The sequence below is a fragment of the Pongo abelii genome, chromosome 9, assembly GCF_028885655.2.
Source record: "Pongo abelii isolate AG06213 chromosome 9, NHGRI_mPonAbe1-v2.0_pri, whole genome shotgun sequence".
Classification (NCBI taxonomy): Eukaryota; Metazoa; Chordata; class Mammalia; order Primates; family Hominidae; genus Pongo; species Pongo abelii.
In genome coordinates, this window is record NC_071994.2 from 92777608 (window position 1) to 92801100 (window position 23493).

Below are 23493 nucleotides of genomic sequence, written 5' to 3' on the forward strand. Positions count from 1 at the left end.
GTCTCCATCTCAAAAAGTAAATAAATAAAACCTCCTTACACATTTCTCAGAACATATATCTGTCATCAAGCTACACATGACTCTACCTGAGAGGGAATTCATCAGGAAAATTCGTTTGCTTGATTATGGAGTCTGAGCAGTTCTAATATAGGCTGTCTTTAAGCTGATGTCCTGAGGATACCGGTATCTTGACTGAGCTCAAGGCTGAAAGCCTCAGAACCAGCTTCAGGAGAGAGAAAGTGGAAATTGCCTTTTCTCTGGCTTCTTCCTTTTATCTGCGCTACCAGATGATTGAATGGTGCCCACTCACATTGAGGGATGATGGTCCCACTCAGCTCAGCAACTCACATGTCTCTCTCCTCTAGAAACACCTTCACAGACTCACCTAGAAAAAATGCTGCACCAGTTCCCTAGATATTGGTTAATCCAGTCAGACTGCTATCTAAAATTCAACATCACACCATAGAAATGTAATTACACCTCTCTGAGTTTAACAAAAATCCTACTATATGTTAGTTCAGAGTTTGGGTATTCCTAGGAGAAGTTAATTTAATACATGAGAAAATAAAAAGGCCCAATATCTTTAATTATGTTTTTCTCTTCTATTAAATCAAAATTGGTTTAATTGCTGTTTTTTTGTTTATTTGGTTGGTTGATTGGTTTTTCTATTTTGTTTTGGTTTGGTTTTTTATTTTACTTTAATTTTATATTATTTTAACTCCTAAGATAAATGTGCAGGACGTGCAGGCTTGTTACATAGGTAAACATGTGCCATGGTGGTTTGCTGCCCCACTGTTGTGTCTTTCAAAATATGTCATAGAACCCTCTAGCCATCTTCTCATATTTCCTTGGCCAAGGTAGTTTTTCCCAGTCTTTCATACTCAGCAGTTACCTGAAAGAAGAATAGGAGCAACTACAATTTATTCTAGGTCACTTAGAATCAAACCCAATTTCCAGATCAACATTCAGAAAACGGGAAATTGAACAGATTGGTATTATGTTACATACAGGAAATAAAGAGTATAAACGGTTGTGAGTCATCTAGTCAGTAACATCTACTATAAAGCTGAAAGACTCTGTGTGAGATTTTTATTTTTGTTACAGAATAAATAGTGTGCTGTGCTTTAATGAATACTGTCAAGAGAAGAAAATAGGGCTACCAGGTATCTCCATATGTTCAGAAGCTTTTCATCAACCCAGACCCCAAAATGACATGTTGCTCTTTCTTCCTCAGAAACATGAATTCTGGAATCTTGCAAGACTTCCAGAGGGAACTCACCTGCCCCATCTGCATGAACTACTTCGTAGACCCGGTCACCATAGACTGTGGGCACAGCTTTTGCAGGCCCTGTTTCTACTTCAACTGGCAAGACATCCCAGTTCTTACTCAGTGCTTTGAATGCATGAAGACAACATGGCAGAGAAACCTCAAAACTAACATTCGATTGAAGAAGATGGCTTCCCTTGCCAGAAAAGCCAGTCTCTGGCTATTCCTGAGCTCTGAGGAGCAAATGTGTGGCACTCACAAGAAGACAAAGAAGATGTTCTGTGAAGTGGACAAGAGCCTGCTCTGTTTGCTGTGCTCCAGCTCTCAGGAGCACCGGTATCACAGACACCGTCCCGTTGAGTGGGCTGCTGAGGAACACCGGGTAAGTGATGCCTCTGGAGATCTATTTCTATAAAGGACAGATGAAATTCCTGTGGGTCTATTTTCTTGGAGATTGGGTAAAGCCAAACCTGAGTCCCTTTAAGCAGCTCACTTTTGGGCTTTCTTAGCTTCAAACCTCTGAGATTTGAGGAAGAAGAAGGGAAATAGAAGAAATGCCATTTCCTAGGGATTTATATGTCTCTCATTCTGGGCCCCCAACCTATGAAACGGTCTGCATATTACTTTGTTGTTTTCACTGGTGCTTCCATTTATGGCTCGTTTGCAGGAGAAGCTTTTAAAGAAAATGCAGTCTTTATGGGAAAAAGCTTGTGAAAATCAGAGAAACCTTAACATGGAAACCACCAGAATCAGCCACTGGAAGGTTAGTCCTGTACTACTCTACTTCTACATTCTCCAGGAACTTATGGTGGGAAAATGGGTGTCTCTTAAAATAGGAACTTGTTATCAAACTCTAATGTTTCTGGGAGTCAATAAAAAAAAAGAAAACATTGAGAAAAAGTGACCTCATTTCTTATGTAGAATAATATGACTTTTAGATACGATTTCTAAGAAAACTACTGAAGTCACCCAAAGCATGCTGGCTTGTTTTCATACAAACCTGTACCTATACACCAACAGATACAAGAAACTGGGCCATCTCACAGCATTCTATATGTGCTGGCTGGATAAATGCTGGGCACAAGATTCATCTGGCAGTCGTGGAAAGCTCAAGTGAACCTTCTGAGCCTGGGTCAGCATTCATCTGAATGCTGGTGGACAAGTAGTATTTGGAATTGTATGGAAAACTTGAGGCAGAAAGAGTGACAGGGGAAATCTAGAGCAACCATGACATTAAGAATCTCAACTAATTAATACTGAATAATACATAACATATGATGAGAAAATTGGTGAGAAATATGGATTTGTGTCTTGAGGGAGACAGGTAAACATGCTCGAAATATGGGAACTAGTATCTAAATATAAGGAGAACTCTAAGGACTTCAGAGAAATATTAAAAATGATTTTCTTTTTGTGGATGTATACTTTGAGGGTATGATAGCTAATATTAGTGTTTTGAAAAGTATTTCATAAGAACCTAGTCTTGAATATTAAATTAGAAAATTTGCTAGTATAGAAGAAAGAATGCATCTTTGCCCTAACAAATCGTATAATCCAAATGAGAGAGGAAAAATGGTCAACATGCAAATACGTGCAATACACAATGTGTTTGGGTGTGGTAGGTTCTTTTTTGGAGAATAATCAAGCAGGGAAGTAGAAAAGGACAATAGAGGCCAGAAACTGGAGATTAGTGTCTGATTTTTAAATAATGTGGTTAGAAAAAAGCCGCACTGAAAAATTCAATTTTACCGAAATTTTGAAGAGGAGAGGGAACACGAATGTGTGTATGTATATATATATATATATATGTGGACCATGAATATGTATATATGTATGTGTGTGTGTGTGTGTGTGTGTAATATTCTAGTTGGAGAGACCAGCATATGCAGTAATTTTGAGTTTGTGTATATTTGGAGGCCCAAGGAACCACAGAGAAGTCTATGTTTCAGAATGGGATAACTTAGAAAAAGAATGGAAGGAAATGAATTCAGAGAGACAAAGATGGCCAAATCATAAGTGCAGCCTTATTAAGATAGGTTTTGCTGGGTGAAACGCATTAAGCTGGACGTGCTAGTCTAAGGTCATTTCACATATAGTGAGTTTAAGCAACTTGTTGCGTATCTCAGAAATAGAAATAATTTTTTCATGTGTTTTTTGGCTGCATAAAAGTCTTCTTTTGAGAAGTGTCTGTTCATGTCCTTTGCCCACTTTTTGATGGGGTTGTTTGTTTTTTCCTTGTAAATTTGTTGGAGTTCATTGTAGAGTCTGGATATTAGCCCTTTGTCAGATGAGTAGGTTGCAAAAATTTTCTCCCATTTTGTAGGTTGCCTGTTCACTCTGATGGTAGTTTCCTTTGCTGTGCAGAATCTCTTTAGTTTAATGAGATCCCATTTGTCAATTTTGGCTTTTGTTGCCATTGCTTTTGGTGTTTTAGACATGAAGCCCTTGCCCATGCCTATGTCCTGAATGGTAATGCCTAGGTTTTCTTCTAGGGTTTTTATGGTTTTAGGTCTAACATTTAAGTCTTTAATCCATCTTGAATTGATTTTTGTATAAGGTGTAAGGAAGGGATCCAGTTTCAGCTTTCTACATATGGCTAGCCAGTTTTCCCACCACCATTTATTAAATAGGGAATCCTTTCCCCATTTCTTGTTTTTGTCAGGTTTGTCAAAGATCAGATAGTTGTAGATATGTGGCATTATTTCTGATGGCTCTGTTCTGTTCCATTGATCTATATCTCTGTTTTGGTACCAGTACCATGCTGTTTTGGTTACTGTAGCCTTGTAGTATAGTTTGAAGTGAAAAAATGCTCACCATCACTGGCCATCAGAGAAATGCAAATCAAAACCACAATGAGATACCATCTCACACCAGTTAGAATGGCAATCATTAAAAAGTCAGGAAACAACAGGTGCTGGAGAGGATGTGGAGAAATAGGAACACTTTTACACTGTTGGTGGGACTGTAAACTAGTTCAACCCTTGTGGAAGTCAGTGTGGTGATTCCTCAGGGATCTAGAACTAGAAATTCCATTTGACCCAGCCATCCCATTACTGGATATATACCCAAAGGACTATAAATCATGCTGCTATAAAGACACATGCACACGTATGTTTATTGCAGCATTATTCACAATAGCAAAGACTTGGAACCAACCCAAATGGCCAACAATGATAGACTGGATTAAGAAAATGTGGCACATATACACCATGGAATACTACGCAGCCATAAAAAATGATGAGTTTGTGTCCTTTGTAGGGACATGGATGAAATTGGAAATCATCATTCTCAGCAAACTATCGCAAGAACAAAAAACCAAACACCGCATATTCTCACTCATAGGTGGGAATTGAACAATGAGGATACATGGACACAGGAAGGGGAACATCACACTTCGGGGACTGTTGTGGGGTGGGAGGAGGGGGGAGGGATAGCATTGAGAGATATACCTAATGCTAGATGACCAGTTAGTGGGTGCAGCGCACCAGCATGGCACTTGTATACATACGTAACTTACCTGCATGTTGCGCACATGTACCATAGAGCCTAAAGTATAATAATAATAATAATAACAAAAAGAAAAGACAAAAAAAAGAAATAGAAATAATTATTTCCTTTCTAGTAACTATAGCTCTATACTCCAACTCTTAAGCATGAACTGTTCTTACTTTTCCATAAATATTGGCTGGAATAGTGAAATTCAAATTGTGTTTTTTTATTTCCATCTGCCTTAGAAAACACGTTATCTTAAATAAATTTAATATAATTGGTCAGATACATTTATGTTGATTTTTATACAGAAAGAAAGGAAAGGAACAAAATTTTGTGGATTCTAAGAACTAGCAAGACTGAGGTTTAAATTATTGGATGTTCGGGAGACAAAAAGAATCAGTGAGATTTAATAGGAGATGAATAAATACATTTCTCTTTTGACTAACCCATTATCACTGCAGGATTATGTGAATCTAATGCTAGAAGCAATTAGAGCTGAGTATGAGAAGACGCCTGCATTTCACCATGAAGAAGAAAAACATAATTTGGAGACGCTGAAAAAGAAGGGGAAAGATATTTTTCATCAACTTCATTTAAGTAAAGCCGAAATGGCTCACAGGAGGGAGATTTTAAGAGGAATGTATGAGGAGCTGAAGGAAATGTGCCATAAACCAGATGTGGAGCTACTTCAGGTACAAACTCACAATGTGGTTTCAGGTTTTTGACTATTCACATGTATAAGTATATTCCTCATGGCTGAAATCCATCTCCCTACCTTTATTTCCATGATGTGTTTCCAAAAACATATTCGCATAACTAATGCTACTTTATTGGGAGAGTATAGCCCCGCCAAGGGATTCTACCAGGGCAGAGGTCCCTCCTACTTTATCCACCAGCCACAAAACTTTGTGGAATGGTCGAGGTAACAGCCCCAATAACTATTCCCAACTAAGTCGATAATACATTTTGGGTTGTCAAACATGTGTAAAATAGTGAGTGATTCATTTACATTTAGGTTAATTTGAGGACATGGCAAGATCAGAAGTTTTGGGTATCTAGACTCACATTAATATTATTTTGAGGTCCACTCATTTGGGTAATAGATTCTGGGAAAGATGATTGAGTAGGTTATTCGAAGTTACCGCAGAGCATAGACTCTCTAGGCCTCTTCTCCATTCACTTCTGTAGAGAATGTCTTCAAGACTCAGACTTTACCAGGACATTAATTAATGACAAAACGGCTAACTGGGTTTTTCATTACAGAAGAAATAGAAAATGCTTTCCAGATGGTAGGGAAATAATATCTTTAGAAAATGACTCCAAATTTCACACAGAACTTAGTGAAAGATGCATCTTGTGAAATGCCTACATATTTCTTCTTTTTTTTTTTTACAGGGTTTTGGAGACATATTACAGAGGTGAGTGTTTACCTAGATTTTAGCATGTATTCTTTCAGTTTCCACCAATACCAAAGCAGTCTGTACCAAAGTCATGGCATAAATGATTAAGATATTGATACTACCTTTTTTTTTTGCATCTGCTTTCACTCTCACACCAGAAAAGACAAGAGCACTAAATAAATAAATAAATAAATAAATAAATAAATAAATAAATAGTGAAATAAAAAAAAAGTTTATTCCTGATTTTGTTTTATTGATTAAAAGCCTGCACAGGTGAAAGATGAAGTTTTGTTTTGAGGATGGTGAGAAAGTCACCAGAGGAAGCAGGAGAGAAGTGGGGGAAGTATTTTAGCAGTGAAAAAGTTGATGATTTGTTGTTCATACCTATATACGTATCAGTTAACAGTTCTGAAAAATAGATTGAAAAAACTGTGGAGTGTTAGAACTGTATAAGTCTCTAGGGAAGCTTGTTTCTAGAAGGCAGGTCTAGCTGCCTAGAACAAGTTTCACATTCTTTATCTTGAAAAGGAAGCAGCAGATGCAGCAGTCTCCCCAGAACCCCGCTATTTCAGACAAAGATGTCAGGGGAGTCTGCCAAGAAGTGGAACGCATAATTTCGTTTCTAAATATTCTCAAGGCCATAAGGCTAAGGAACCTTACCCATTTGGGGCAAAAAATAAGAAAGATCAGACTGAATTCTGACTCAGACTCTCCCACTATGCTTTAAAATTCAGAAACTGTAAATAGAATTTAATTTCAAAAAGGAAGGAATAATTTTTGAATTTTCAAATTTGTGGGTTCAAAGGATTCTCACGAAATATCTTTTAAATACAAGTAGTGATTTTTATTTATTTTATGGCTTTAGATGTTGTAACTGCAGGTTTTTCCTTGCAGGAGTGACTCCGTGCTGCTGCACATGCCCCAGCCTCTGAATCTGGAGCTCAGGGCAGGGCCCGTCACTGGACTGAGGGACAGGATCAGCCAATTCTGAGGTAAGTCTCCACCCACAGGCAGCACTCCCACTATCTAAATATTATTATTGTTAGGATCACATAGGTAATATTTCACCCTTTATCAAATATTTTACTACTTCATAGACATAAGTGAACAATATAATCATGCAACCCTTTTGTATCTGTGTCTGTATAGTCAGATTTACAGCATTAAGTTTGAAAGATAGTGAAAAACAAATACATTATAACCTCATATGTACTGAGTAATGTAATGGGAAAAAGGAGTAGTGTAGCAAATTTAAAAAAGGAGCAAATGGAACAATGCTCAGAATGAAGGTGAGTTATTTAATGTTAAAAACAAAATTTTACATTTCCTTAGTGTATTCATTTGAACAGCTAAGAACTGTTCTTTTGGGGATTATGGTTTACTGAGGATTGCTGGGGGTTTTAAATTTTCTAAATGGATATGTATCATGTATTGCCAAAAAAAATAGTTAATGGGTAAACATAAAAAGAAGAAATCATTTTGTGAATACAAGTAAAATTACAAACAAAAAGAAGAAATCATTTTGTGAATACAAGTAAAATTACAAACAAAAAGAAGTTCAGTTTAACTGCAATATGAAAAGCTACAGGTTAAGTTTAAAATCCAGCTATAACCGCGAGCTAGCATGGAGGACCACAGAGAGACTGGTAAAAGATTTTGCAGAAATCTGCTTTAAATTGTCACTTATGACATGGACTTATGGATTTTTATCCAGTCATCAAGAGCAGTACTGGAGTAACTGAAAATCTTCACATTCTTTCCAAAATGATAGCACTAGTTTTTAAGAATAAGAAACATTTCTAAATAATGATCTTGATAACAACATAGTATTTAGGGCATATAATGTGCAAATTTTGCTTTGAAAATTGGGTTGAAAGAAATTGGTCTTACATTTGACTCTGAATATGTAAGTTTTCAAAACATTTTTAATACTTGTGGTTAGTGTTTTGTTTGTCTTGTAGATAAAATTAATCATCTCTATGCTTTATTAGAAGTTACAAGCAAAATTGTCCTTGTGACTTTACATTTCCTGGTAAATTAACTTCTTAATAGAACAGTTTTTGCTTATTGACACATGTCCATGCATGTTTTGTTTCTTTGTCTTATATTTATTTATTTATTTTTGCAGTGGATATTACTTCGCATCATGATGAGCCAACAGTCATGTCTTTTGATGTGGAGATTTGAGAAGCATGTGTATTGGATGTGACCGTCAAAATGCGCCCCATATCACTGCAACACTACAAGTTTTCTTGCATGTGGTGCTCAGACTTTCACCTCCGGCAAATATTACTGGGAGGTCCATGTGGGGGACTCTTGGAATTGGGCTTTTGGTGTCTGTAATAAGTATTGGAAAGGGAAGAATCAGAATGACAGTATATATGGAGAGGAGGGACTCTAGAGTCTTCGATGTGTCAAGAATGACATTCAGTGCAGTCTCTTTACCACCTCCCCACTTACACTGCATTATATCCCAAGACCTACCAGCTGCATAGGATTATTCCTGGATTGTGAAGCTAGAACTGTGAGCTTCGTTGATGTTAATCAAAGCTGCCTTATATACACCATCCCTAATTGCTCCTTCTCACCTCCTCTCAGGCCTATCTTTTGCTGTATTCACCTCTGACCAGAGATAAATCAGAAATGTGTTCATCTGCTGTGAGAACCCCTTTATTCCAGGAAGCCTTTTCCTTGTGCCTTATCAAACAGGACAGATAGGTTCTATTTTATGATTTGAATTGCCCCCTAATGTTATTAATATTTATTGTGTTACTATTAAAAATGGTAAAAACACTAAAAGTATATGTATTGGTTCTTTATTAATTTTTGAAAAATCATTATTCATGATCATGGCATAGAATATATTTTTTTTTTCTTTATTTCTCACTGCCACTGAGTGAAATAATAGATGACAGACATGTCTGAATGGAGTTAAAATCAATGAAAGAGAGTCGGGATCTTTTGCTTCATGCAAAAGCTTGGAGTGCAGTCTTAATGATAACTGGGAAATGTTGTTTTTCTTTCTCTTTATCTAACTATATTGCACTTATCCATCACATTTCATTTTACTAATCTATCCTTTGAGTTAATATCATTTGACCTTCCATGCTGGGTTTCATTTTGGAATTCTCACCACATATATAAATAATCCTGCATTATTAGTGTGCTCTTCTACATTGAAATACACAAGGTGATCAGAACAATGCTGAATTAATTGAATTTCGTTTAAAAAAGTAACTAAATATTGACTGCTACCTCAAAACACACACAGTCATTTCCAAATAGATTCAAGTCCTGAAGGTAAGGAGAACATGATACAATATTCTCATAAGGATGTCTTAACCAGGACAAAAATTAACAATTAAAAAATTAGTTGGTTTATATTAATGATGACTTCTGTGTTTCAAAAAACATGATACAAGAATTGAAATGCAAACAATTAGTGGAGAAAGATATTCACCCGAACATATATAAAATACAATACAATACATGTGCATGATGAATACTTAAAATGTATTTTAAGTATTTTTCCAGATTCTTCCAGAGTGGCATAGAATAAACTTGGATGGCAGAGTCAATGATGAGATTAGCTGTGGAAATGGGAAACCGTTTTTTGGAGGACAGTAGTAATGCTGGGAACTTATGAAAACAACCAAGTATTCAGTAGCAACTCAAATGTATCTCCATAACGTTATTTTACAGATGCATATCTGAAATCTGAAATTTGGGAGAACATTCTACTAGCGTTCTCTAGTGAAAAAATACAGCTGGAAGGAAGAAGGGAGGGAAGATGAAGGAGAGAGAAACAGAATGCATTTGAGAGAAAATGCTATTTAGACTAAAATAGAATACTGCAGATACACGACAAAGTGGTTAAAGTGTGTCTTATGGAGCAGAAATGGCAGAAAATACCACAGTAAAGAGATTTACAATTGGATTGTTAGTTCTGGCTTTTATTCTGTCAATGTTGTGGCTTCTAAATACATCAGTGCTCTCCTTTGATCCATGTGCTAATTAACAACCTACACTCTGCCCCCTCTCCCGGATTCTTTCATCCTGTTAAACCCAATCTAATTCTAATCCAGCTGGTCACTGTAACACATGTAATCACCTAAGAATTCTAAAAATATTTTTGATGAATAAATGAAAAATTAGCTGGCGCAATGGCATAAACCTCTAGTCTTTTTTACTTTGAAAGCTGAAGTGGGAGGATTACTTGAGCCCTGGAATTCAAGGCTGTGGTAAGCTAAGATTGTACCACTGCACTCCAGAGGGGGAAACTTTCTTTGGTATAAATAAATAAATAAATGTGCACTTAGAAGAATGCTTGTGCCTTGGAAGAAAGTCAAGAAGCAGTATTAATCAATTTTAGTTAATTTCTAGCATATGTTTACTCTGATAAGATTGATGATTGATATGCCTCATTCAGGCAGTGGTTTTTACAATGATAGTGTGATGCTAATTTAATCAGTGATGAAAAGGTGTGTACTAAATATTGCATAAACCTAATCGTCTCTGTCTCCACCTTTCTTAATACCCTAAATATCACTAAAGAGGTGGGTGTGGTCTTCAAAGATTCACATAAAAGGATGTAGAAGAGACAAGCTCATATTTCTCCAGAGGAGGACAGCACTTAGAGTTAACTGCATTCAGGTGACCTCTGAAAGTCAACTCTGCAGCAACTCTGAGCTCCTGATCTTGGGGAGTACTTAAAAGAATTTTTTCTTGGAAGAATTACTGCAGGAAACATTCATAGAACCTTGGGGTGAGTGTAACTTATATGGAGAAAATTATTTCTCTCTTCCTTTAAAATAGTGAATTACAGTGATAAAAATATCTAACTGTCTAAACTTACTTAATGATCTTATTTGTAACTCATATTATTGCTATTCATTTTATGACATGAGGTTATTAATTGTTGTCATTTTGTGTGTTCCAAAAGTGTTTAATATATTTTTGAAAAATTTTAGATATCTAGTGTTTGTTGCAATAGATTTGTATGCATCATGAATATATGGAATTCACATTAAAACATATATATGTACTGCATGTACTAATATTGGTACACTTAATTAAGTAAAAAAGGATAATTATTGAATACTGTAAATGTTGTGCTTTCATAACCTTAAGTTCTTGGACATGATTTTAAGTTACTGAGGCAATAATGAATTAAAAATGGTGATACTAAAGGAAATAAGAATGCTCTCCAAAATACCCTAGCTTAGAAATCAAAACACAATTGTTTAGCAGATAACTGTATAAGGAATGATTTGATACTTGATACTAGTTGTCATTTTAATTGAGGCTTACCTCAGATGAAACTATGAAAAATTCCTTGAAATGGCTCAGATGACCTCTGAAAAATACTTGCAATTCTTAAGTTTTCACTTTTGGTGCTTAAATTCAGCCGTGTTTAGTAAAAGAGAGTAAGGTAAAGGACTTCAAACTGCCAAAGCAAAGATTACAGTTTTTATTGGTCAGGGTTCTCCAGAGAGAAAGAACCATAGGATATGTACATAACTATATATATATATATATATACAAAAATACTTAGAATTGTGGTACAATTGCCTATCATATACCATACAGGCATGTAGCCTAGGAACAATATGCTATACTGTATACCATAGGTGTGTAGTAGGCTAGACCATCTAGGTTTGTGTAAGTATACCCTATGATGTTCAAACAATAACGAAACTGTCTAATGTGTCCCTCAGATCATATATCTGTCCTCACTCTACACGTGACACTGTACGGGAGAGGAAGTCCACTAGGGGAATTTGTTCCCTTGATTATGGAGTCTGAGAAGTTGAACATAGGCTGCCGTTAAGCTACTGTCCTGGAGATATCAATATCCTGGCTGAGTTAGAATCAGCTTCAGGAGAGAGAGAGGAAACTGCCTTCTCTCTGCCCTTTATCTTCAGTCTGACCTACCACCTGATTGGATAGTGTCCACCCACATTGAGGGCTGCTGTTCCCCACTCAGCTCACCAACTTACATGTCTCTCTGGAAACACCTTCACAGACTCACCCAGAAATAATGCTTTACCAATTCTCCATGTATTATTTAATCCAGTCAAGTCAACACCTAAAATTAACCATAATACCATATTAATATAATTATATATTTCAGTTTTTAAAAAACTGACTATATGGCAGTTCATAATTTGAGGAGCCCAAAGAAGAAGTTAATTTAAGCCATAAGAAAAATAAACCCAATATTTTTCACTATTTATTTTATCTCCTAGTGATCCTAGACTGGTTTAATTGCTGTCTTTTTGTTTATCTGGTCAGTTGGTTTGTTTTGGGGTTGTTTTTGTATTAAAGAGCCAGCCTCTGGGTCCCTCTCTCTAAAAATATGTCATAGCGCCCTCTGACCATCTTCTCATGTTTTGTTACCCAATGTAGATTTTCTACTCCTCTCCCATAGTCATTCAGTAGTTATTTGAAAGAGAAATAGGGACAACCATGTTTTATTCTAGACCACTTAAGATTAAAACCCGAGTTTCATATCGACATCCAGGGAATAGGTTTTTGAACAGATTTGCATTATGTTATGGGCAGGAACTAGGAGTAGAAGAGGTTGTGAGTCATCTAGTCAGTAGTGTCTGCTATAAAGCCCAAAGTCTCTCTTTGTGTATGAATTTTTCATTTTTGTTACAGAGGAAATAGTTTGTTCCACTTTAATGAGCACTGTCAAGAAGAAAATATAGCTATCACATATCACCACATGTTCACAGGTTTTCACCAACCCAGACCCCAAAATGACATGCTGCTCTTTCTTCTTCAGAAACATGAATTCTGGAATCTTGCAAGTCTTCCAGAGGGAACTCACCTGTCCCATCTGCATGAACTACTTCATAGACCCAGTCACCATAGACTGTGGGCACAGCTTTTGCCGGCCCTGTTTCTACCTCAACTGGCAAGACATGGCAGTTCTTGCTCAGTGCTCTACATGCAAGAAGACAACACGACAGAGAAACCTCAAAACTAACATCTGTTTAAAGAACATGGCTTCCATTGCCAGAAAAGCCAGCCTCCGGCAATTCCTTAGCTCTGAGGAGCAAATATGTGGGATGCACAGAGAGACAAATAAGATGTTCTGTGAAGTGGACAAGAGCCTGCTCTGTCTGCTGTGCTCCAACTCTCAGGAGCACCGGAATCACAGACACTGTCCCATTGAGTGGGCTGCTGAGGAACATCGGGTAAGTGATGCCTCTGAAGATCTATTGCTATACAGGACACATGAAATTCTTGTAAGTCTATTTCCTTGGAGATTGGATGATGCCATCTCTGTGTCCCTTTAAGCATGTCTGTTATGAGGTTCCTTGACTTCACACCTCTCAAATTTGACAAACATGAGGAGAAACAAAGCAAACTCTATTTTCTGTGGGCTAATTCTTCTCTCATTTTGGGTCCTTCGTATATCAGAGTGTGAATGATACTTTATTGTCTTCACTTATGCTTCAATTAATGGCTCTTTTGCAGGAGGAGCTCCTAAAAAAAATGCAGTCTTTATGGGAAAAATCTTGTGAAAATCACAGAAACCTGAACATGGAAACCACCAGAACCAGATGCTGGAAGGTTAGTACCATATTACTCTACCTTCTCCAGGAACTTATAGTGAACAAATGGGTGACTTTTAAAATAGGAACTTGATTTCAACCCATAATGTTTCTGGAATTCAATAAACAAGGAAAAAACACTTGAGAAAAAAACACCCTAATTTTTTATATATGTTAGTGTGACTCTTTGGAAGGATTTCTAATCAGACCACAGATGTTACCCAAGCATGCTCATCTGTTTCCATACAAATCTATAGCAATACCCCAACAAATACAAGAAACTGGGCCATTTCACAGTTCCCAATGGGCTGCCCGGATAAATTCTGGACACAAGAGTTATTTGTCAGTCATGGAAATTTCAGGTGACCCTTCTAAGGCTGAGTCAGTATGAATTTGAATCCTGGTGGGCAAGCATATTGAAATGTGAGCTAAATTTCAGGCAGAAGGAGCAAGAGCACAAACTTAGGGAAAGCATGAAATTAAGTATCAGAACTAATTAATATTGAATAAGTCATAATACATAATGGGAAAAGTGGTGAGAAATGTAGACTTGTGTCTTGATGAAGACATAAATATGTGAGAAATATGGGAACTAGTATTTAATATAAGGAGAACTCTAAGGACTTGAGAAGAATTCTAGAAATGATTTTCTCTTTGTGGATGTTTATATTGAGGGTATGATATCTAATATTAATTCATTAATTTATTCTAATATTAATTCATTGAAAGATATTTTATGAGTAGCTAGTCTATGTCAAATATCAACTTAGAAAATTAAGGAAAAAAGGAGAAAGAACACACAAATCTTGCAATGGAAATGAGAAAAGCAAATGATCACCATGCAGATATGTGAAGTACATGATGTGTTAGAGTGTAGTAGTGTCCTTGGAGAATAATCAAGCAGGAAAGTAGAAAAGGAGAACAGAGGCCAGGGACTGGAGATGAGGGTTTGAGTTTTAAATAGGGTGGTCAAAAAAAAGGCTCATGGAAAAATTCACACTGAAACAAAATCTTGATCAGGAGGAAATATATATATATCCTCCTGTTTGCCTTCCTCTTCCTCATAAATATATAAATATATATGTGTATCTGGGTGTTGGTATATATATATGGATATACATGAGGAATATATATATACACACACACAGATACACATATATATTCCTCATATATCCATATATACCTATATTTGAGAAATATGTATATGAGTACATATATGAGAAATATGTGTGTATATATATATATGAAAATAATTCTAGGCATAGAAAACAGCATGTGTAGTAATATTTAATTTGCATTTATTTGGGGGTTTGAGGAACCACAAAGAAGTCCATGTTGCTGATTACAGTGAGTTTGGAAGAGAATAAATGAAACCTTATTAGAATACGTTATGCTGGGTGAAATGCATTGAGTTGACAATGCTAGTCTGTGGTCATGTCATCATTTCTCATATAATGGTTTTACATAACTTGCTCCAATTCTCCAAAATAGAAATAATGGTTTCTTACCTAGTCAATATAACTCGATAGTTTGATTCTTAAGCAAGAACTGTGTTTTCTTTCTATAAACATGGTGTGGAAGAGAGAAATCCATTTTTATATAACTATCTTAGAAAACATTTTATCATTAATCAAGCAAATGTAACTGGGTAGAAACAACTATGTTGATATTAGTACAGAAAAAAAAGGAAAGGAATAAAATTTTGTATCTGAGAATTGACAAGATTGAGGATTAAAATATTGGGTGTTCAGAATGCTAAGAGAAATCAGTGAAATTCAAAAGATGAATAAAACATTTCTATTTTGACTAATTGTCACTGCAGCATTATGTGAGTTTAAGGATAGAAGCAATCAGAGCTGAATATCAGAAGATGCCTGCATTTCTCCATGAAGAAGAGCAACAACATTTGCAGAGGCTGCGAAAGGAGGGCGAGGACATTTTTCAGCAACTCAATGAAAGCAAAGCCAGAATGGAACATTTGAGGGAGCTTTTAAGAGGAATGTATGAGGATCTGAAGCAAATGTGCCATAAAGCAGATGTGGAGCTACTCCAGGTACAGACTGACCACGGGGTATCATGATGTTGAACATTCACATGCATGGGTGTTTTTCCTCTCTCCTGAAATCTGTCTCCCCATTCCCTTCCACGATTTGTTTCCAAAAACACGATTCAATAACTAATGCTACTTGGTTGGGAGGGTATAGCCTCTCCTAGTGATTCTACTAGACCTAAGGTCCCTCCTACTTTATCCACCAGCAACAAAATTTTGTAGAATGGCCAAGGTAACAGACAGCTCCAAGAAATATTTCCCATCAAAAGTCGGTGATTTATTTAGGATTTTTGAAAGTGGATAAAATGAGAAGTGATTCATTGGCATTTAGGCTAATTTGGAGACATGGCATGATGGAGAAGTTTGGGAATCTAGGATCACACGAGTATTATTTTGGGGTCTATTCATTTTGGTAACAGGGCTTAGGGAAGATGACTCAGTAGCTTCTTTATGGTTACTGCAGAGCATAGACACTGTGGGCCTCTTCTCCCTTCACTTGTAAAGAGAATGTCTTCAAGACTTAGACTTTATCAGGACATTAATCCATGACATATGATAGACTGGGATTTTCATGACAAAATAAACAGAAAATGCTTTCCAGGAGGGAACACTGTAGGAAAATAATATCTTCAGAAACTGCCTCAAAATCTCACACTGAACTTAGTGGAAGATGCATCTTGTGGAAAGCACTAAGCCTTTATATATTTTTTTTACAGGCTTTTGGAAACATATTACACAGGTGAGTACATACCAAGATTTTAGAAGATGCTTTCAGTTTCCACAAATATCAAGCAGGAACTTTGATATTGAAGGTATAATTGATTCACATAGTGATACTGCCTTGTGCTGGTTGTACTTTCTCCATCCCCCACCCCATGTAGTCATCTATTTTGGTGCCATACTCAGTGATTTTATTAAGCAGTTCAATGAAAGTTCTGCAAAACCAAAAATAAATAAGTAAATAAATAAGAAAGAAAACAAAAAATAAATAAATGAAAGAAAAATAAAGGAAGTGAGCATCTCTATTCCTAATTTCCTTTTTATTGCTCAAAAGCCTTCATATTTGAAAGAGAAAATATTACATTTACTACATGGCTACAAAGTCAACCAGGGGAAGCCAGAGAGAAAAGGGGAAAGTATTTTAGCAGTGAAAAGTGTTGATGATTTCTAGTTTATATTTAAATATATCATTCTGAAAAATGGATGAAACAAACTATTTGGAATGTTTGAACCGTATAGGCCTCCAGAGAACCTCAACTATAAAAGGCAGATCTCCCTGCCTGGTGGAAGTTTAAACACCCTGGCCTTGAGAAAGAAGCAACAGATGCAGCAGACTTAAAAATAACCCCACTTTTCCAGACAGTGGTTTCAGGAATTTCTGGTGAGGTCTGGAACCCAGAATTTCATTTTTGAATATTATCCTAGTCTTAAGACTAATGATCCTTACTAATTTGGAGCAATACGAAGAAAGATCCAAATGAATTCTCACTCAGATAGACTTTTCCATCATGCTTGAAAATCAGGAACTGTGAATAAGAATGAATTTGAAAAAGAAAATGATAATTTTGGAATTAGCAAATGTGTGGGTTAAAGGGATTCTCATGAAATGTCTTTTAAATAAAAGTGGTGATTTTTATGTATGTTTTTGGCTGTAGATGTGGTAACTGTATCTTTCTCCTTGCAGGTATGAGTCCCTGCTGCTGCAAGTGTCTGAGCCTGCGAATCCAGAGCTCAGTGCAGGGCCCATCACTGGACTGCTGGACAGGCTCAATGGATTCAGAGGTAAGTGTCAGCCCATTGGCAGAATTCCCACAGTGTATTACTTCTTGTTAGAATCATGGGGGTAATATTTGACCCTTCATCAAATCTTTATTTCATTTCAGCAGGAAGTGAACCATATGACTATGCAACCCTTTTATATCTGTGTTTCTATTTATAGTCCAATTTATAACATGAAGAGTAAAACATAGTGAAAAACAAATATGTTCTGGGCTCACATGTTTAGAGTTATATATTGGGTAAATGGAATGACATAAGAAATAAAAAATTGAATAAATGGAACAATGCTCAGAAGGAAGCTTAATAATCCAAGGTTACATAAAAATTTTACATTTCTTTACTGTATTTCATTTGAATTGTTAAACACATTTCGTTGGGGAATAGAGTTCACTGCGGTTTGTTGGAGTATTTGTATTTTCTTACAATAAATATATATTATTAATATAATGTAAAATTTTGACTGAACATGTAAAAAGAAATTATTATGTAAACAGGAAGTAAAATTAGAAATGATAATTTCAGTTTAGTTACAACATGAAGAGCTACATGTAAAATCTAAAATTCGGTTTCAGTCTAGAGCTAGCAGGGATGTCTGCAGAGTGACTGGTAAAAGATTTTGCAAAAATCTGCCTTAAGTTACCACTTATAATTTGAACTTACGGACTTTTATCCAGTTATCTAGAGCAGTGCTTGAGTAAGCTAAAATCTTCCCATTCTTGCCAAATTATATCACTAGTATTTAAGAACAAGAAATATTTTAATAATAATCACCTTGATAGCTAAAGGGCATTCAGGGCATAAAATATTTCACTCTTACATTGGAGACTGGATTAAAACAGGCTGGTCTTATATTTGACTCTCTAATTTTTAAGTTTTCAATAAATTTTCAATGTCTTTTTTTAGGGTTTTGTTCTTCGTATAGAGAATATTAATCATCCTTATACTTTATTAAATGTTGTAGTCACAATTCTCCTGTCCTTGTAACTTCACATTTCTCGGTAAAGTAAATTCTTCGTAGAACAACTTTTCCCTCAAGAATTCTAATTTCTATTAACTACATGTATCTATATTTTTTAAAAATTATTTTTGCAGTTGATTTTACTCTGCAGCCTGAAAGAGCCAATAGTCATATCTTCCTGTATGGAGATTTGAGAAGCATGAATGTTGGATGTGACCCTCAAGATGATCCCCATATCACTGCAAAATCTGAATGTTTTCTTGTATGGGGAGCTCAGGCTTTCACGTCTGGCAAATATTATTGGGAGGTTCGCGTGGGGGACTCTTGGAATTGGGCTTTTGGTGTCTGTAACAATTATTGGAAAGAGAAGAGACAGAATGACAAGATAGATGGAGAGGAGGGACTCTTTCTTCTTGGATGTGTTAAGGAGGACACTCACTGCAGTCTCTTTACCACCTCCCCACTTGTGGTACAATATGTTCCAAGACCTACCAGCACAGTAGGATTATTCCTGGATTGTGAAGGTAGAACCATGAGCTTTGTTGATGTTGATCAAAGTTCCCTGATATACACCATCCCTAATTGCTCCTTCTCACCTCCTCTTAGGCCTATCTTTTGCTGTAGTCACTTCTGACGAGAGAAAAGTCAGAAATGTGTCTATATGCTCTGGGAACCTGCTTATCCCAGAAAGCCCTCTTTTTTGCACCTCATCAAACAGGACAAATAAGTTATACTTAATGTCTTTAGTTGCATTCTAATGTCATCAAAACTCATTTATAGTGTTTCTATTAAATATGGTGAAAACACTAAAACCATGTGTATTGTTTCCTTTTTAAATCATTTTTGGAAAATCATTACCCATGATGTATGGCATAGAATATATTCTCTGGTTTTTAGTTATTTCGGAATGTCACAAAGTGAAATAATAGATGACAGAGTTGTCTAAATGAAGTCAGAATCAATGGAAGAAAGTAGAGATCTTGGGCTTCATGAAAAAACTTGGAGTAAAAAGACTCAGTGGTAACCTGGAAATATTTTCTTTCTCTTCATCTAACAATATTGTACTTATCCATGTGTTTTATTTATGAACCTATACTTTCAGGTAATCTTATTTGACCTCCTATGCTGTGCTTATCTTTGTAAATCTCATCTTATATACAAATGCTCGTGCATTATTAGAGTGCTGTTCTACAGTGAAATTTACAAGGGGATCAGGACAATGCTGGATCAATTAAATATTCAAATGGACATAACTGAATACTGACCCTTACCTCAAACCATACACAGTGCATTTCCACATGGATTCATGTTCTGAAGGTGAAGGGAACACAATAAAATATTCTCACACAGAAAGATTTCCTAACCAGGACAAAAAAGTAAGAATTAAGAAGAAAAATTTAGTTAGTTTATATCAAAAATGATGACTTCTGTGTTTCAAAATATACCATCCGAGAATCCAAATCCAAACCAAGAGTGGAGAAAAATATTTATCCCAACATATATGCAATAAAATACAATACATCTGATTAATGAATGTAATAAATAAAAGAAAATGAACCCAATATAAAATTGGGAAAATATTTGAACAAGCACTTCATAAAATTGGAGGCATAAATATCTGGGCAAATATGAAAAAGCAATTACTTTTATTAGTCCTCAGAATAATAAAAATTAATCCATAAGTTGAACTACAGGCCTCCATAAAAATTAGCAAAATTTAAAGACACATAATATTGTGTGTTGTGAAAGATAAAGAATCAATGAAAGTTATTCATGCCTGGAGGGATGTAAACTGAAATAGTTTTTGGCAAACTGACTACAAGCATTCCTTATGGGCTAGATATTCTGATTCTAAAATATATTCCACAGACTGCCTATGTGTATTTCAAGATAAACACACTGTTGATCATTGCAACAATTTTTATAGTAGCTCCAAATTGGAGACAAAATAAATATTCATCAACAGTAGAATTGCTAAATAAATCGTGATCTCATCGTACAAAAGAATTTTACAAAGCAGAGATAAAACCAAAATGCAACAAATTAATGAATCTCAAAGAGAAGTTTAAGAAAAGAATTGAAACACACAAATGTTATATTACAGTGTTTTATTTAGATAAATTGTGAATTCCATTAATTGATACTAGAAGTTAGAATATAGAATACTGTTTTGAAGGTAATGGTTAGGAAACTTAAAAATTAACCAGGATAAGATACAGGAAGCATTGAAATCAAGGAGAGAAACTATAAGCATTTTCCATGCAGAAGAGAATTTTATATACATATATATATATATATAAAAAAATACTTTAACGTATAAAATAAGAAGTTTGAAATAAATGAATTTGATGTTTTGCCTAATTTTTCAAATGCATATATATATAATTTAATTTATGATAATTTAACATCAACATTAAGACATAAAACTTTTTTTATTATTATACTTTAAGTTCTGGGGTACATGTGCAGAATGTTCAGGTTTGTTACATAGGTATACACGTGCCATGGTGGTTTGATGCACCCATCAACCCGTCATCTACATTAGGTAGTTATCCCAGTGATATCCCTCCCCTGGCCCCCTACCCTCGACAGGCCCCAGTGTGTGATGTTCCCCTCCTTGTGTACATGTGTTCTCATTGTCCAGCTCCCACTTATGAGTGAGAACATGTGGTGTTTGATTCACAAAATCAAAATACAAAAATCATTCCAAATGTACAACTGCAGAAAACGAACAAATATATTTTATTATGCACCATGTATCCAACTTTGGGTTTTCCACTACAAACTCACTCTTGATTGTTTACATAAATAGATCTGGACCCTTTAAATATTTTTCTCTTTGCCACGTGTTAAGATGTCAATCTTTGTGAGGAGAAAGAATTGGAGAGAAATTCCAAAAAAGCGCTTCCAATCTGCTTTGGAAATGACACCTCCAGTGTCTGGCCCAGAGGGCATACAGGGATACACCAATGCCCAGATTGTGTAGTTCAGGCAGCTGCTGCAGCACCCACTTCATGAAGTTCATGGTGGCCAGGAGAACTCAGCAGCCACGAGCTTCTCCTGATACTACCCTTTGCCAAATTTGCAGTGGAGCCTGTCTGGCATGACATTTCTTCGTAAACAGCTTTACAAGTGGCCCAGAAGCCAAGTTTCCGGGGAGCTCTGAAGTGTGGATTTAAAGCAAGTTTTTCAAGCGCAACAGCACAGCGACTTCTTAACATTCAGTGAGGCCAAGGGGTGAGGGGACTCTTCATTGGCTACTCCAACTTCACCCTGGAAACAACGGCAATTCCTTATATGTGCTCATCACGTATTATTTAGACTTCTCCTTACATTCTACTAGGCAATATTTCCTTGCTCAAATGCTGTCATAATTAATCATTCTTTATATTAACTTTCCCTATTCACATTATTATATGTTTTCTCTGTCTTGACGGACCCTGAATCTTCCTTTCATTTGAATAAATGCTATCCATCTATCTATCTATCTACTTACCTATCTATCTATCTGAACACTTAAAGACCAGTGGAAAAAAATCAAGTACCCTAAAACTATACATGGTATGATTTTATTTAAAAAAGTTCAAAACTACCTAAAGCCAAACCACAAAACATGTAAATAATATAGCCATGTGTGATAAAGTTATACAGAATAACAGAGGAAATAAAGATAAACACAAAATTCAAGAAAGTGAAAAAGCACAACTGTCACTAGTGCATGGGGAACCCAAAGATATTGGAAATGTTATTTTCTTAATATGGCTAGTAGGTTCACAAATGTTCATTTCATTACTATTTTTCTCTATACTTGTGTGTTATATTATAGTCTTTTATATAAATAAAATATTTTAATAAAAAATGATGATTCCACAATAAATGTCAGACTACAACAGAAAAAAAAATAATAATGATTTCTTATGCTATAGAGTGATTACATATACTAACAGTGTAATTTAATCAGTGTCCCAACTAGTGCGCTGAGATAGTGATCCTCTCAGCCTTGGGAGGCCAGGCAGGGTGTGAGACCTCTGGCTTGGAGCAGTTGCGCATATTCCACAGTGTGCTCTATGACAAACTGATGATTTCCCATGTGTGAAGCGACATGAACACATTAGACTTGATTCCCCGAAAATGTCAGATGAGAGTTTTACGATATTTGTCCATTCCCCTTGGATTTAATACTGACTTTGATTCTTCCACTTCAGAATAAACTTGCATAATTATAAATTTTGATTTTTTATTTTTAATCCACAACGAGAAAATAAAAGAAAAAATATATACACAGACAAATATATGAACACTCACATAACTGTCTATACTATCCATCTTTATTTCTAATATACTAATTTTAAAATACATCAATATACCCAACGTCATTCTTTCTGAGTGACATACCACACAAATTCAATATGGGTTCTCTAAGGAATCCTCTTAGGCTACTTGTTTCAAAGCCTCTGAAGCTGCCTGCACAGTGAAGGCTGCAACAAAGCTTTCTCTTCACTTCTCCCTTAGCCTTGCATGGGTCCACTTTCCTTTCAATATCAAACAGAGCATTAGAAATTCCTGGAAATGACTCCCCTGAATACTTGCTGTGGCTGCTTGGAGCATAGATGACATACCTGTTGATAAAACAGTATACTGTTTACTAGTTGCCCAAATGATATGGAAGAGAAACACAAGGGCACTCTACAATTCTAACATCGAATATTTCTAATTTAACAATTTGAACCAGCCACTTGTCAGCTAAACTTCCACATTCAATCAACTCTAAAGACTAGTATGGCCAGGCGTGGTGGCTCAAGCCTGTAACCCCAGCATTTTGGGAGGCCAAGGTTGGCGGATCACGAGGTTAGGAGTTCGAGACTAGCCTGGAAAGCACGGTGAAATGCAGTCTCTACTAAAAACACAAAAAATTAGCCGGGCATGGTGGCACGTGTCTGTTGTCCCAGGTACTCAGGAGGCTGAGGCAGGAGAATTGCTTG

General features: G+C 35.9%; 1 protein-coding gene and 1 pseudogene across 1 annotated transcript; both read left to right on the top strand.

Moving 5' to 3' along the window:
• The first annotated feature begins 1238 nt into the window (after positions 1 to 1238).
• On the top strand, positions 1239 to 8785 carry LOC100455803 (tripartite motif-containing protein 49D-like; annotated as a pseudogene).
• Positions 8786 to 10844: 2059 nt separating this feature from the next.
• Positions 10845 to 19345, top strand: LOC100455648 (tripartite motif-containing protein 51). Its single transcript, XM_009235660.3, has 7 exons — positions 10845 to 10924; positions 12950 to 13364; positions 13648 to 13743; positions 15547 to 15777; positions 16491 to 16513; positions 17459 to 17556; positions 18646 to 19345. The coding sequence occupies exons 2-7, from the start codon at positions 12954 to 12956 to the stop codon at positions 19143 to 19145; spliced, it is 1359 nt and encodes a 452-aa protein (XP_009233935.2). The 5' UTR covers positions 10845 to 10924; positions 12950 to 12953; the 3' UTR covers positions 19146 to 19345.
• The last annotated feature ends 4148 nt before the right edge of the window (positions 19346 to 23493 follow it).

Bases quoted from the DNA above. Each gene is read 5' to 3' on its own strand.
- LOC100455648 (XM_009235660.3), top strand. From the start codon at position 12,954: ATGAATTCTGGAATCTTGCAAGTCTTCCAGAGGGAACTCACCTGTCCC. The intron at 15,778-16,490 runs GTACAGACTGAC...TTTTTTTTACAG, and splicing joins CAGATGTGGAGCTACTCCAG to GCTTTTGGAAACATATTACA. The intron at 17,557-18,645 runs GTAAGTGTCAGC...TTATTTTTGCAG, and splicing joins CAGGCTCAATGGATTCAGAG to TTGATTTTACTCTGCAGCCT.